Source organism: Calidris pugnax, unplaced genomic scaffold, assembly GCF_001431845.1.
Source record: "Calidris pugnax isolate Ruff unplaced genomic scaffold, ASM143184v1 scaffold42, whole genome shotgun sequence".
Taxonomy (NCBI): Eukaryota; Metazoa; Chordata; class Aves; order Charadriiformes; family Scolopacidae; genus Calidris; species Calidris pugnax.
Genome location: NW_015090920.1, coordinates 7,366,085 through 7,380,027, shown reverse-complemented (window position 1 = coordinate 7,380,027; position 13,943 = coordinate 7,366,085). Strand labels below are relative to the sequence as shown.

Below are 13,943 nucleotides of genomic sequence, written 5' to 3'. Positions count from 1 at the left end.
CGGCGCTGCCCGCCCTCCGCTGCGCTGCTCCCCCGCACCCGCCGCGGCGCCGCCGCCTCCTCCTCCCGCCGCCACCGCCGCACCCCCCCCTCGGCCCCGCCGCACCGCGGGCACCGGGGGCGCCGCCCCGCACAGGTGGGTACCGGGAAAGGAGAGGGAAAAGGGAAAACGGGGAGGGAGGAGGAGGGTTAACCCGCGCCGTTTCTTGCGGGGAACCGGGCGGGCTTGGAGCGGGAGGGAGGGAGGGAGGAAGTGGGGGGGCGCTCTGGTTGAGCGGAGCGGGATCGTGATCGTGGGATGGTTTGGGGTGGGAAGGGACCCTAAGGATCATCTCCTCCTCCCGCCGTCCCCGCATCGCAGCTCTCGTCCCCGCATCCCCCCCCAAAACGCACCGCAACCCTTCATTTTACACCTAAAAAGCGTGAGCAGGTGACATCCGGCGACAAAGCGCCGCCCGCAGACGGGACCGGGTGACAGGAGCCGGGTGACAGGGGCTCCCTCGGTCCCCAAAAGCAGGCTGGCTGCTCAGAACCGACCCCAATCCTCCTGGGGAAAGCTCTCCCTGCACCCCCGGTGGGTCAGCATCTTCACCCCGCTGTGGGTGAGCGGGACCCGTCCCTTCTCCCCTTCTCTGTGTGGGGTGTGTTTGACCCACGGTGGTGGGTTGGGGATTTTTTCCCCCCCCCAGTACAGGCAGCGTGTGGGGAAAAGCCCAGCTCGCCCTCGGGCGGGTGATGCTGAGGCATCAGGTCCCTGCTTGCCTCAGTACCATTAGGTAGCAGCGGTTCCTCCCCTGTTCTTCGTTCCCAAAATATGAGGCTTGGAAAGCGCCCAGGGTCCTGCATGTCCTTGGATGCACACTCTGCCCGGGGTCGGTGTGAGGACAGCACCTTGGCACGCACCACGCTCCCTCCCTGCTGCCCTCTGACGCACCCTCCACAGCTCAGGTTCAGCCCCAAGCCCCGGCGAGAAGCTTGCCTCCTAAAAGTGCTCACCAAGAGGAGAAGTTCCTGGTGAAAGCTGGGGGCGGCAGCCCCAGAATCACAGAACAATACAGGGTTGGAGGGGACCTCTGGAGATCGTCTCGTCCAACCCCCCCCAAGCCAAAGCAGGTCCACTCAGAGCAGGTTTGCAGGTTTCCACCTTTGCTCCAGGCTGCTGCTGGTGGGAGAGGTGGTGTGTCCAGCACCCTCCATGCCAGTACCTGAGGCTGTGTTACTCACCTGGCGTGCAGGAGATCCACCTTTCCCTACTGCCCTCAGCTGGGGTTGGGGTGAAGTGTTGTTTATTATTATTATTTATGGCTTCAAGTTGCGCCAGGGGAGGTTCAGGTTGGATATTAGGAAAAGTTTTTACACTGAAAGCATTGGAATGGGCTGCCCAGGGAGGTGGTCAAGGCACCATCCCTGGAGGTGTTCAAAAGATGGGTTGACATAGAGCTTAGTGACGTGGTTTAGTGATGATTTTTTATCAGAGTTAGGTTGATGGTTGGACTAGATGATTTTAAAGGTCCTTTCCAACCTAGACAATTCTATGATTCCTTGCTGGTGGTGCTGTTACAGGAGGGGTCTACAAGACAGGTTGTGGCATGGTGCTTCCACTTCTGCTGTTGAAGCCAGGCCGGGATGAACAGCAGGGTTGGAGCTAGAGGGAAGGGCAGCATGCGTGCCTGGGGGCTGGCAGAGCCCAGCCCAGGATTAGAGCAATCATGAGGAAAAGGGATTCCAGAGCTTGTGCCAAGTACTGATTCTGTGCGTTGCTCAGGGCAGAATTTGAGGCTCCCTCCTCTTTCTGGTCTTGCCTGTTGACCGAGGCAGCGTCCCCCTCGCTGTGATGAGCTCTCCAAATCCCCCCTAAGAGGGTCCTGGCTGGCCTAGGTCTTAAATCTGGCCAAAATCAGGAGTCTTTAACTCCAAGCAGCAGCAACTGCCGCTTTGAATGTGGGTGGCCCGAGGCTGCCATCCCACCTCTGGCCCAAACAAGGCTAGACATGTAGTACGATACCCTGTAGCATAGGATTTGTCACATGGGGATGGCGTCTGCCAAGTTTCTCCTAGAACTGGGGTTGCAGGGAGGGCACCTCCAGCTGCTGCCGGCCTCCTGGGCCATCGGAGGCTGATGCAACTCCTGCTGCAGGTGTGGTGGAGCCAAAACCCTGGGGTGAACAAGGTAAGGGCTCCCAGCCAAAAGGCAGCACCGAGAAGTAGGAGAAGAAAGGAAGGGAAACCAGAATGCTGCTCACCTTACCCCAAAAGGTAAGGGCCCTGGTTCTAGCCCCTCTGCACATTCCAACCCTCATCTTTGAAACAAAGTCCTGAAAATAAAGTCTGTGACTGCTTGTCAGCGGAGATCCTAGAAGTTCATCTCTTCTGCTGTTGCTGGATGACACAAGGAATCTTGAACTGTTCATTAACCTTCAGAAGAAGAGGGTGCACAGTTTGAATCCTCACCCTGCCCTTACAGTGCTGAGGCACCACCCTTGCTGAGAGAAAGGCTTTCTTTTTTATGTTTATGATGATCTGAAGCGCCTTGAATAGTAATTGCTGAGCTGGTGTCTCCTGTTGCAACATCGCCCCAAGAGAACTGGGTCCATGTTCACCACCCACTGCTAAAGTGCAAGCTCAGGAGGCCACTTGTTCCTCTGCTTACGCCAGCATCACGGTGTCACAGCAAGTTACAGGTCATTTAACTTGGACCATAAGGGTCTTGGATCAGTGACCTCGTACGTGCCTCGCTGCCACGGACACCTTAAGCATTGCAAAAATAACAAATGGGGTTTGTGCTTGCAGTTGGAGTGTTCAGGTTGCTGGTCTGGCCCCAGTTCTGCAGAATGGCTCAGTCTCTGCTGTGATGGTTTCAGCACTTTGGGGACAAAGAACTCCTGCAGTTCATCAGCCACCTGAAGCTGGAGTCTTCCCACAAGAGTCCACCTTCATAAAGCCGAGGGCTCCCAAGTTGCCTACAAGGGGCCTGGAAGTGTGTGATTTACAGCCCAGCCCCTCCTTCACCCAACCTTCCCTGGGCTCTCCAAAGAAGCCAGAAGCTCTTTTTACCTTCCTGAGACCTCTCTGGCTTTGAAAGCTGTCAGAACTGTGCTGTGGCACATCCCGTGACCACAGGGATGGGGAGATTGAGAGGATGCTCTGGCTTTGTTTGCAGCTTGGCAGGTGCCTGGCCAAACTTAGACTTTGTCCTGCAGTAGCAGACATAAGCTGCCCAGAGCTCTAGGGCAGACTTTTGGCTCCAGGTGCATTGCACCTAGCTCGGCCCTGCTGCTACCACCTCCCTTCCAACATCTGATTGGGGTCAAGCCACGAGCAGCCTGGACTCTTGCTAAAGCCTTCTTGGAGCAGAAGAGCTCCCCGCTATTCCTTTGGAGGGCCCTGCCTGAGCCACGTTCATCCATGGGGTGGCAGGGGCTGTGCAGAAGGCACTGCCTCCCCGAGGGCTTCCCTGTGCCCGGAGGGAAGGACAGGCAGATGGATTTAGGGCTCCTGGCTGCTCTCAGGTAGCAGAAAGCACCATGTACTTCTCTCCAGTTGCAGCACTTACCTACGGGTTGTACCTACCCCAAAAATAGCCTCCCCGTGGAGCTTTCATTAAAAGCTCTATTGATTTCTTTGGGTTTCTGCCCAGCAGCTCTGGTGGGCAGTGAGCTGTGACCAGTACAGAGCGTATTCTCCTTCCTGCTCCCCATCCCCGCGCAGCTGTCAGGGCCCTGCTTGGGGATTTCACGTTTCCCTCTCCATGAAATGGCATTTCTTGACAAGAATTGTAAACTACAAAACACTGCAGAAACTGGAATGTTTTAAACAAAGTTCCCATGGGAAGGGGTTCATGCTGGTGAGCCCAACCTCACATCTCAGTTTGAGGAACTCCTGGTACTTGAATTAGAAGGTGGAGATGGGGAGAGATGTCCTCCATCTCAACCTCACATCTCAGTTTGAGGAACTCCTGGTACTTGAATTAAAAGGTGGAGATGTCCTCCATCCGATTTAAATTCCCAATTTCCAACTTTCTTTGAACCGTTCAGACACACTATCCCGCTGGCTTACACAAACATATGTTAAGCATTTTTTAAGTGTCTTTAAAAGTACCCATTTTCTTAAAGATGAGGACATGAAGCTCCTGCTGCAGGGTCTTTCTTTTCTCTTTTACTCCTCCTAAGTATGTGCATTGAGCTGTTAGGGCTTCCATCTTCCTGCTGTCCCCTCTAGCTCAGGGCTGTCACCAGCTCTGACCATTGATAATGCTGTTGTTGAGGCTGGGAAAAGGCTGAACACACAAGTGTGTGGGGTAGTGCCCCGCATCTGCTGCAAGACGACAAGTCTCTTCCATTTTTAAGTAACTCCAAGGTACAAATATGCTTATTTAAAATCTGCCGGGGGCCAACAGTGATGCGAGACTGAAGTTCTTTTGCTCATAGATCCCCTTTGCAAAATACAGGCAAGGTAAATAAGCTGAGGCAACACGAGAGCTCCGTCAGCATTGCCTCTTGTGCAAGTTGCTGTGGTGCAAGCGTCCCTCATCCTATCTGTGGTCAGAGGGAAACCAAGTGTCTGGGCAGGGTGCCGAGCGTGGGACGGGGCACGGGTGGCCTCTCTGGCAAAGGTGCTGGAGCGGGTCCAGAGAAGGGCAACGGAGCTGGTGAGGGGTCTGGAGCACAAGTCTTATGAGGAGAGGCTGAGGGAGCTGGGGGTGTTCAGCCTGGAGAAAAGGAGGCTGAGGGGAGACCTTCTCGTGCTCTATAACTCCCTGAAGGGAGGGTGTAGAGAGGTGGGGGTTGGTCTCTTCTCCCAAGTTACAGGCTATAGGACAAGAGGAAACGGCCTCAAGTTGCACCAGGGGAGGTTTAGATTGGATATTAGGAAAAATTTCTTCATGGAAGGGGTTATCCAGCATTGGAATGGACTGCCCAGGGAAGGGGTTGAGGCACCATCCCTGGAGGTGTTCAAGAGACGGGTTGACATGGTCCTCAGGTATATGGTTTAGTGGTGTGTTTTGTTTTGGTTTTGTGGGGGTTTTTTTGGTCAGAGTTAGGTTGATGGTTGGACTAGATGATCTTTAAGGTCCCTTCCAACCTCGACCATTCTATGATTCTATGGCACTTCAGAGCAAAAGCCTTCCCCCGGGGAAGGGTTGGAAGAGCTCTAGGGGCTGTGCCAAGGGCTTGCTGCCGAGATGGGTGGGAATACGGTGCAAATTCCCCTGTGGCTACCATGAAAAGGAAAGCTGTCTCCCTTAGGGACAGGTGCTGCAGGTGAAATAAGGAGCTGGCAGAACTTGTCTGCCTGCTGGGCTCTCTCCTCTGTGAGGTGGGAAAAAGCATGCTCTATTCTAGAAGTTAATCTCAGCCCTGCCGTTCTGGATGAATGAGCCCTTTCTTCCCTTAGAAGGCACCTGTACCGTGCCTCAAAGCAGCCCCTGAGAACGAGCCAAACACCACAACACAGAACTGACCCTCCCTCTGCATCCTTCTTGCTTCATCTCAGGTTGAGGAGCAGGCTCCTGCACAAAACCACAAGTCACTGGCACTGCCACAAGGTTATCTAAGGTACTTAAGGGCTGGAAGGAGTCATGGCAGACATCTCTAACACCATCTTGTTTTTTGTTTTGGGCTTTTTTCCCCCTTTCCAGTGTGTTCCATGGGAAACAGCACCAGCCGGCTCTACAGCGCGCTCGCCAAGACGCTGAGCAGCGGTGCCGTGTCCCAGCACCAGGACTGCCTGGAGCAGGCGGACTCGGCACGGCTGGACCCTATAGACCCCAAGGAGCTGCTGGAGGAATGTCAGATCGTTCTGCAGAAACGGCCGCCCCGGTTTCAGAGGGACTTTGTGGACCTGAAGAAAAACGCCGTCAGCAGCCACCGCCCCATTCGGGTCATGCAGTGGAACATCCTCGCCCAAGGTAGGACCTTGCCTCCAAGATCGAGGTGTGACCTTGAGATCAAACGCAGCAATTAAGACCTTTAAATGCCTCCCTAATTAAGCGTGGGAGAGGTGGATTACCTAAGGCACTACTGACTGAGGGCTGGGGAGGGAGAGGAATTTTCAGCACTTGAAATAGTGGCTCCCCTTCCCTTCGGTAGGAAAGGAAAAAAGATCTCTCCTTGCAGCTGTGATGCCAGAGGTGGCTCTGGACACAGTATATTCAAATGCCGTGGCCGATCACTTTTAGAAAAACCCCTAGAAAAGACTCATCCTTCCATAAGTTTCATTCTTTGCAAAGCTTCTCTACCATTTTCTAATTAGTTTATCCCTGGACTATTCAGGGAATTCAGATCTGTTACGGGAATTCTCAATTCTTAAAAATAATTTAAACTGATTTTATTATAATTTGTTTTTTCTCAGACCCCTAAAACCAAGGCTGCAAATTGACTTACGCAACAGCCTCATCTTAAAATCTTTTGGGGTGGGAAATCCTCCACGCAGGGACTGCCTTAACGTTCTGCAGTTAAATCACTCCTATCCCACTGCTTTTTCCGTGGCAGCCACATGCACTTGCCCCACTGTGGTGACTTTTGGGAAGGAAGGAGGGGGAAGAGTCTTTTATCTAAATTGTATCTGTAAAGGGAGCTTAATTTTTTGGAGAGACTTTCAGTTTGAGATGGGGTTCTCACAGCTGTTCTTTCAGCAGCTACTCCTGAAAGACCTATCACCTGCACATGAACTGATGTGGACCCATTTTACAGAAAAAGCAAAATGTGGCGAAAGCCTCAGGCCGCCTGCCATTACAACCTCTTGCAGTGTGACAGCCAGCCTGCTCTCCTGGGGGGCTACAGGCCACCACCAGCTTCTGCAAGGTGGCAGCTGGCTCCCCAGAGCAGAGCCTTTGGCCTCGGCAAAGCCTGGAGGAAGACTATCCTTTTTTTTATCCATTTTAGCTATCAATAACTTTTTTCTTTTTTTTTGTTTTTTTTCTCTTCCCTTCTGCTAATTTCAGCTCTTGGAGAAGGCAAAGACAACTTTGTTCAGTGCCCCATGGAAGCTCTGAAATGGGAAGAGAGGAAGTGCCTCATCCTGGAGGAGATCCTCGCCTACAAGCCTGACATCTTGTGCCTGCAAGAAGTCGACCACTACTTTGACACCTTCGAGCCACTCCTCAGCAGACTGGGCTACCAGTGTACTTTCTTCCCGAAGCCGTGGTCCCCCTGCCTAGACGTGGAGCAGAACAACGGGCCGGATGGCTGCGCCTTGTTTTTCCTCAAAGACCGCTTCGAGCTCATCAACAGCTCCAACATTCGGTTGACCGCCATGAAGCTGAAGACCAACCAAGTGGCCATAGCTCAGACGCTCAAGTGCCACGAAACTGGAAGACTGTTCTGCATTGCTGTCACCCACCTGAAAGCCCGTACGGGCTGGGAGAGGTTTCGGTCCGCCCAAGGCTGCGATCTTCTCCAGAACCTGAAGAACATCACCCAAGGCGCGAAGATCCCTCTGATCGTCTGCGGAGATTTCAACGCGGAGCCAACTGAGGAGGTCTACAGGGAATTTTCCAACTCCAGCCTCAACTTAAACAGCGCCTACAAGCTGCTGAGCCCCGACGGGCAGTCGGAACCTCCATACACCACCTGGAAGATCCGGCCCTCGGGAGAGTGCCGGCACACGCTGGATTATATCTGGTATTCCCAGCACGCCTTGAATGTGAACTCAGCCCTGGGCTTGCTGACTGAAGAGCAAATTGGGCCCAACAGGCTGCCATCATTCAATTACCCTTCCGATCACCTGTCCCTGGTGTGTGACTTTAGTTTTAATCAAGACCCCGACAGACTGCTGTAACGGGTTGCGACGCCACCTGGTAGTGCAGTGTCTTTGACTCGCCACTGTTTTATTTTCCAGAAAACTTTTGGAGGTGGGAGCTGTTGAAAGATGAGGAAATAACTGTTGACTAAACATTATTTGGGGCGCTTGTTTGGGGTTACACTTGCCATTCAGCCCTTGTTAATCTGGAGCCTCCAGGGGAGGAAGAAAGGAGTCGGTGTTCTCGCCGTGGTGTTCTTGCCACGCCGGGCTTGGAGAACCGGAAGGCAAATGAGCTTTATCCTTTCACTAACCCCCGTGTTTAAGGGTTTAATCCTCTAATGAATGCGGAGGCCTTAGTATTTAAATCAAAACACGTGTGTTTGTAAAACAACTTGCCCTGACAGCATGCTTTATTTTATTTATTTCATGTTAAGGTTGTGCAAGTACCAAAGGGAACGAGGCTCAACTACTCGGTGACATCCTCTTAAATCTTCTTCTGTTGCAATACAAAGGAAGTTCGATGCGGTTTAAACTTGAACAAATCTAAGCTGAGGCCGTGCGTTTTACGTGGCTGGAGATGACGATTTCATTAAAAGTGAATGGGTAATAGCATAGCGTGAGGAAGGGCCCCTCCAGTAAGAGCAGGTGAGGAGAGAGAGTCTAACTCTTCTACGTCATCTAGTGATATCTCACTTTTACCAGATGGACGTGCACGTTACACAGGGCCTGTAGGTATGTAGACACGGCCACTCTTATCTTTGTCTCTTCTGTGCTTCCCTCCAGAGGACACACCGACCAGGGAGTTATTTCCTCCTCTGCTTCGAGGATTACTTTTCTAAATGGTTTAAATTTGTAGTCTTGTCAATCTTGCCGTTTCAGTAAAGGGCCAATCTTCACCTTGAAAGACTTTCTTTTATTTATCTTCAGAACCTAAAGCCACACTGGAACCTGTTAGAAGATCAAATTTATTTATTGAGAGAAGTTGGTGATCCTGCATCCTGACTTAAAATCATGCAGCAACGGTGTTCAGGAGACTCTCTCCGTGGCCCAGGGGACCTCTGGCTACAAGAGAGCCCTGTTAGTCTAGTAACTCTTGTGCATGGAGTGGTGCTCGTGGGTATGAAATAGGTACTGCACGTATGGATTGTAAACGTGCCACTGGGCTGGGAAAAGGAGGTAGGGAGAGGAGGAGGGAAAAGGGACACACAGCTGACATTTCGATAGTTGGGAAAGATGAGGCAGAGCAAATAAAGCAGTACTTCCATGTAAAGTAAGGCCTGTAGTAACTCTTAAATGTTCCAGGTGTTTATTAATAAAAGTATTTGGGAAAAAAAAAAAGTAATGTTTCTGCTGCCATCTTTTTCATTTCCCTATCATAATTAGGTGATCTGCCTCAACTAATGAGTGTTCGAGCTTCAAGTTAGTGGTGATGCTGCTCATTCCAGAGCTTTCTGCCCAGACCCCACAGTCCTCATCTCACAGGTGGGCACGGCTGCTTTGCTTTCACAGGAAGCAGTCTCAGACCTGAAATGCCCAAATTCCACAGTGAGTCTGTAGGGAAGGGAGTTACCTTTAGCTGTGTCCAGCTGCTCTGTCCCCTGGCTACAGATGAAGCCTAGATGCTGTTTTACTGTAAATACTGCTCTGACGGTTGTGTGGAACCACAAACCTGGCCAGTACTGCAAAGCAGGGGGCAAAGACTCCTCCCTGAGGGCTGTGTTACTTGTCACTTTCTTTTAAAACATCATTTGAAGAGCAAGAAATGCCACAGAGATGTGCTTTACACAGCCCATAAATTATTGCATTTGTGTCGCTGGTAAGTAAAATAGAGAGTCCGGCAACTGGAAGTCTCAAATTGCCACACAAAGACCCTCCCTTTTAAAGGAATGAAGTGCTGTGTCACATAGCTGTGTCACACTCCATGGGTGATGAGCTGGGGCCCCTCTAACCAGCCTGGGATGCAGGACTCCTCTAGCAAGCGGTGATTTGCAATTCCCCAGACAGAAAGGATTTTACATCCTGGGTGAATGCTCCCACTGGGCAGATGTCACACATTGACTGCTGCCAGCCAGGGCTTTCTCCAGCTGAAGTTTCAGAAAGAGCAATCCCTGGAAGCCAGAAGGGGTGGTGCCTTTGGAGGACATACTGGGCCAGAGATGAGAGGTTCCTAACGCCCCACAGAAAGTCAGACTTTTGAGCATCCCTGCCATAAGAGTTTCATACCCGGTAGACTTGAGACCACTTCCTTCTTATGGTGCTGGCTGCCCTCGGTTTTCTCTGCGGGGATGAGCTGCAGGGCTGCTCCTTCAGGGCTCTCTTCTCTTAGGACCTTCCCTCATGGTCTTTGCAAGGAGGAGAAAAAATACAATTGCCCATTAATGGAGGTATCTAGTCAGCTGTAGCTTAGCACTTCTGAAAGCAACACCACAACGTAGACCTATAAGATGGCACTTTTAATAAGTCAAATCCTTGCTCGTCTACTACAAAAAGTCCCCACTAGAAGATGAAGTTTCCATTCAGGCCCTTTTGGTGGTTCCTGGAAGAAATTACACTTGTGGTAGAAAGCCTTGCCTTGAGAGCAAGGATAATACTGTACTCACATCTGTATTTAAAAAAAAACTAAAACAAAAACATCCCTAACAACCCCAAAAAACCCACCCAACAACAACAAAAAGCCCTTAATTTCCATTTTACTCTGTTTTCCTAAGGCCAGCCGAGGGTGTCCATCAACGTGGTACCCTGTCACCACTGCCAGGGCCCAGAGCCACGGCACCGATAATGGCAGGCTTTGTTTACCAGCAGGAGCTAAACCATTGCAGCTACAGAGCTCCCACCACCACTCTCACAAAGTGATGATATTTGGCATCTGGATGATTCTTACACCATTTTACTCAGCCCCTTGCTTTCAACACTAACTCTCCTACAAAAGAAACCAGACGGTGGGGAAACGGCATGATTTGTGTGATTTTGCCATCACTGCAGAGCTCTTCTGAAGTGGAAAAGGCCAGGATTCTTATTTCACCCTGGACACGTGACGGTAGATGTTCACTGCTCCGTGTCCTTAAAGGGTAATTTCGAAGACGAGGGGAGGGTGGAATAACTGAGAAAAGGCTGGGGACTCTCCCCATCACAAGGCAATTCTTAATATTATCATACCCAGAAAAATCACACATCCCTGCTATAGCACAACAGTGAGCCCTTCCTGCTGGATTGTAATAAAAGGTAGACAAGATGCAGAAAATTAACAGGTAACTTGTTCCCAGTCAGCCTCACCCTCTTATTCCAGTACTTGTTACAAAATACACTTTACAGACAGACTCTTCTGGAAAACTTCAGTAAAATAGTGCTCTCTTGCTTTGTTTTATTCAGCAAGAGGCAGTCCTGCAGCACTGAAATGCTTTTGCCTGCTATAAATATCAGTACGCTAAATATTTTTCATAGGAAGAAGCAGGAAGGTTTTTAATTATTTTTTTTTTCCTGTGTAGCAGTATGACTCTTACAGTAAAAAATGTCTTCAAAGCTCTTCTTGTGGCTGTCTCCCTTACAAGCACAGCGAGGCTAAAAAAAGTCTCAACAGATCCCTTGCTCTAATCTTGAATAAAAGCTGCATTAGCTTTAGCAGCGACAGTTTTCCCTCACCCCCAAGCTAGCTGAAGGAAGAAATGACCCACTTATTTAATTTGCTGAAAGGCTGAAGCTGTTGCAAGCTTATTAAAACACTATCTCTCTCGGAGAACAATTAGATCCGAAATAGATAGCGTCACTTGGATCTTCTTCACTTAATAAGCTTTAATACCTGCTATTTGAACTGTCTCTGCGAGGCAGAAATTGAATTTAGCTTGTTCTGGCTGTGACAATCTTCACACGTACCTGCGATCCCTGCTGCGCGTGTCAGGGTGTGCAAGGGCTGAGGCTTCAGGCACCTCTCCACTTTCTCACCGACTCTTGACTGCCCCTGGCTCACTGATCCTTGATCAGCTCAGATGTAATTCTCCAAAGCCCTAAAGTTAATGAAACCAATTAGCAGAGGATCCCAAGAGCTCAGCCTTCCCTGCAGCACGCTTTCCCCCGATCACTTGAGTTGTGTCAAGGCTCTGAACCCTTCGCTAAGCAAGACGGACTCTGTCCCAGACAGAGTAACAAGAACAGTGGGCTCTGGGATGGGGTTCCCCTTTCAACTTTTCTTGCCACAACCCCAAAATTTTGATATTCAGATCTTTATTCCGAATTGCAAATCACAGATATTTTTTTTCCCCCCGTGGATTACACAGCATTACCCTGTCCATCCTATAACTTACAACCTGATGGGGTTCCCCTTTCAACTTTTCTTGCCATAACCCAGAAATTTTGATATTCAGATCTTTATTCCAAATTGCAAATCACAGATATTTTTTTCCCCGTGGATTACACAGCATTACCCTGTCCATTAGCTTACAACCATAGTTATTTGAAAAATAAAAGTGTTTGTATTTATATCCATAAAATCATATTATCAAATGTGATAATATCATCAAATAAAATCATGTTATCAAAGTGATAACATGACTATACCTCAATGCCTTCTGTATAAAGTGTCCTCACTTCCCTGCTGCGCGTGTCAGGGTGTGCAAGGGCTGAGGCTTCAGGCACCTCTCCACTTTCTCACCGACTCTTGACTGCCCCTGGCTCACTGATCCTTGATCAGCTCAGATGTAATTCTCCAAAGCCCTAAAGTTAATGAAACCAATTAGCAGAGGATCCCAAGAGCTCAGCCTTCCCTGCAGCACGCTTTCCCCCGATCACTTGAGTTGTGTCAAGGCTCTGAACCCTTCGCTAAGCAAGACGGACTCTGTCCCAGACAGAGTAACAAGAACAGTGGGCTCTGGGATGGGGTTCCCCTTTCAACTTTTCTTGCCATAACCCAGAAATTTTGATATTCAGATCTTTATTCCAAATTGCAAATCACAGATATTTTTTTCCCCGTGGATTACACAGCATTACCCTGTCCATCCTATAACTTACAACCTTAGTTATTTGAAAAATAAAAGTGTTTGTATTTATATCCGTAAAATCATATTATCAAATGTGATAATATCATCAAATAAAATCATGTTATCAAAGTGATAACATGACTATGCCTCAATGCCTTCTGTATAAAGCATCCTCACTTCACACCAGAGTTCCACTCCATCCACACAGAAAAGTTATCACTTTTCAAGAACGAGTTAAGGCTGGACCCTTCTCCGTGAGCCACCAGCTTCAGCCCTAAAACCTGGTCCAGCTATCACACATGGACCAAAAAGCAGATTTTTCAACAGGATTGCAAAGGTCTAGGAGTACAGCAAGATACTAATTTTTTCAACTTTTTAGCATTCCTTTGTCTGTTTCAGACGTTTCAAACCTGACCAAAGCTCCCTCATCCTGAGGTCACATCCTCCAACACCACCAGTATTCTTGCCTGTAGGGTAATTAATTATGGCAGCACAAAGCAGCACGTTGCAGAGGAAGCTTGCACAGACATAGAGAATGACCTGAGATTTTCCATTTCGGGTGGCCCCTCTGCCATGTAGGTGCAGAAGTCCCCAGGGAGAGGCTGCCTCTTGTAAGAACCACGTCTCATTACCTAGATTCCACACCACCTCTGATGAACAACTGGGTCTCAGAACAACTCAGAGGAACCACACGCACACAATGCAACGCTGAAGGGCTGTGCTTAAGCAGAGATGCTGAAATCACTGCCCGACTGTGACAAAAAGCCTGTCTGTGACTCTCACTGGCAGCTAAATTAAAAAAAAAAAAAAAAAAAAAAGAAGAGTACAAAAGCATACACGGAAAGGTTAACAAAAAGGGTCTTCACGGTTTGAAGCCGGGTTAAGTACCTTTTCCATTTCACTTACAGCACGTGCTCACACAGACAAGAGATTCTCAAAACACTTAGGGAACTTCTGCTAAATGTCCTGTGGCCGCCGGCAGCGTGTGTGCCACTCACCGGGTGGCCAGGGGAGAGAGCCAAAGGACCATCCCCAGTTCCACAGCAAGACGCAGCAGCGACAGTAAGCAGAGCTCAGCAGAGATGGGCACCTTCATTCCTCTCGGGTTCTGCCATTACGCGATGAAGTCTTGGCTCCAACTTAAGAGAAGGAGGTCATCAGCTGGAGATCTTTGTCTATTTCCAGGAAGAGTTTGTCCCCATTTGACTTCCAGCCTATCTAAATTAGGTGT

The 13,943-nt window shown here is 49.7% G+C and overlaps 1 protein-coding gene and 1 long non-coding RNA gene across 3 annotated transcripts in view; one reads left to right on the top strand and one right to left on the bottom strand.

Annotated features, from left to right (window-relative positions):
* NOCT (nocturnin) overlaps positions 1 to 8,133 on the top strand; it is a 10,123-nt gene extending 1,990 nt beyond the window's left edge. The window contains exons 1-3 of one of the 2 annotated variants that reach the window (XM_014950089.1): positions 7 to 135; positions 5,638 to 5,907; positions 6,943 to 8,133. In XM_014950089.1, coding sequence (XP_014805575.1) covers positions 5,646 to 5,907; positions 6,943 to 7,778 — 1,098 coding nt within the window. In that variant the 5' untranslated portion in view covers positions 7 to 135; positions 5,638 to 5,645 and the 3' untranslated portion in view covers positions 7,779 to 8,133. Of the gene's footprint in view, positions 1 to 6; positions 136 to 5,637; positions 5,908 to 6,942 lie in introns of those variants that run through there. The other variant, XM_014950090.1, reaches the window with a different exon arrangement.
* An 11-nt stretch (positions 8,134 to 8,144) lies between these two features.
* Positions 8,145 to 12,015, bottom strand: LOC106892700. Its single transcript, XR_001412930.1, has 3 exons — positions 11,613 to 12,015; positions 9,966 to 10,084; positions 8,145 to 8,690 (listed from the first exon to the last, which is right to left on the bottom strand). It is a non-coding gene; the product is annotated as an uncharacterized LOC106892700 (long non-coding RNA).
* Between the last annotated feature and the right edge of the window lie 1,928 nt (positions 12,016 to 13,943).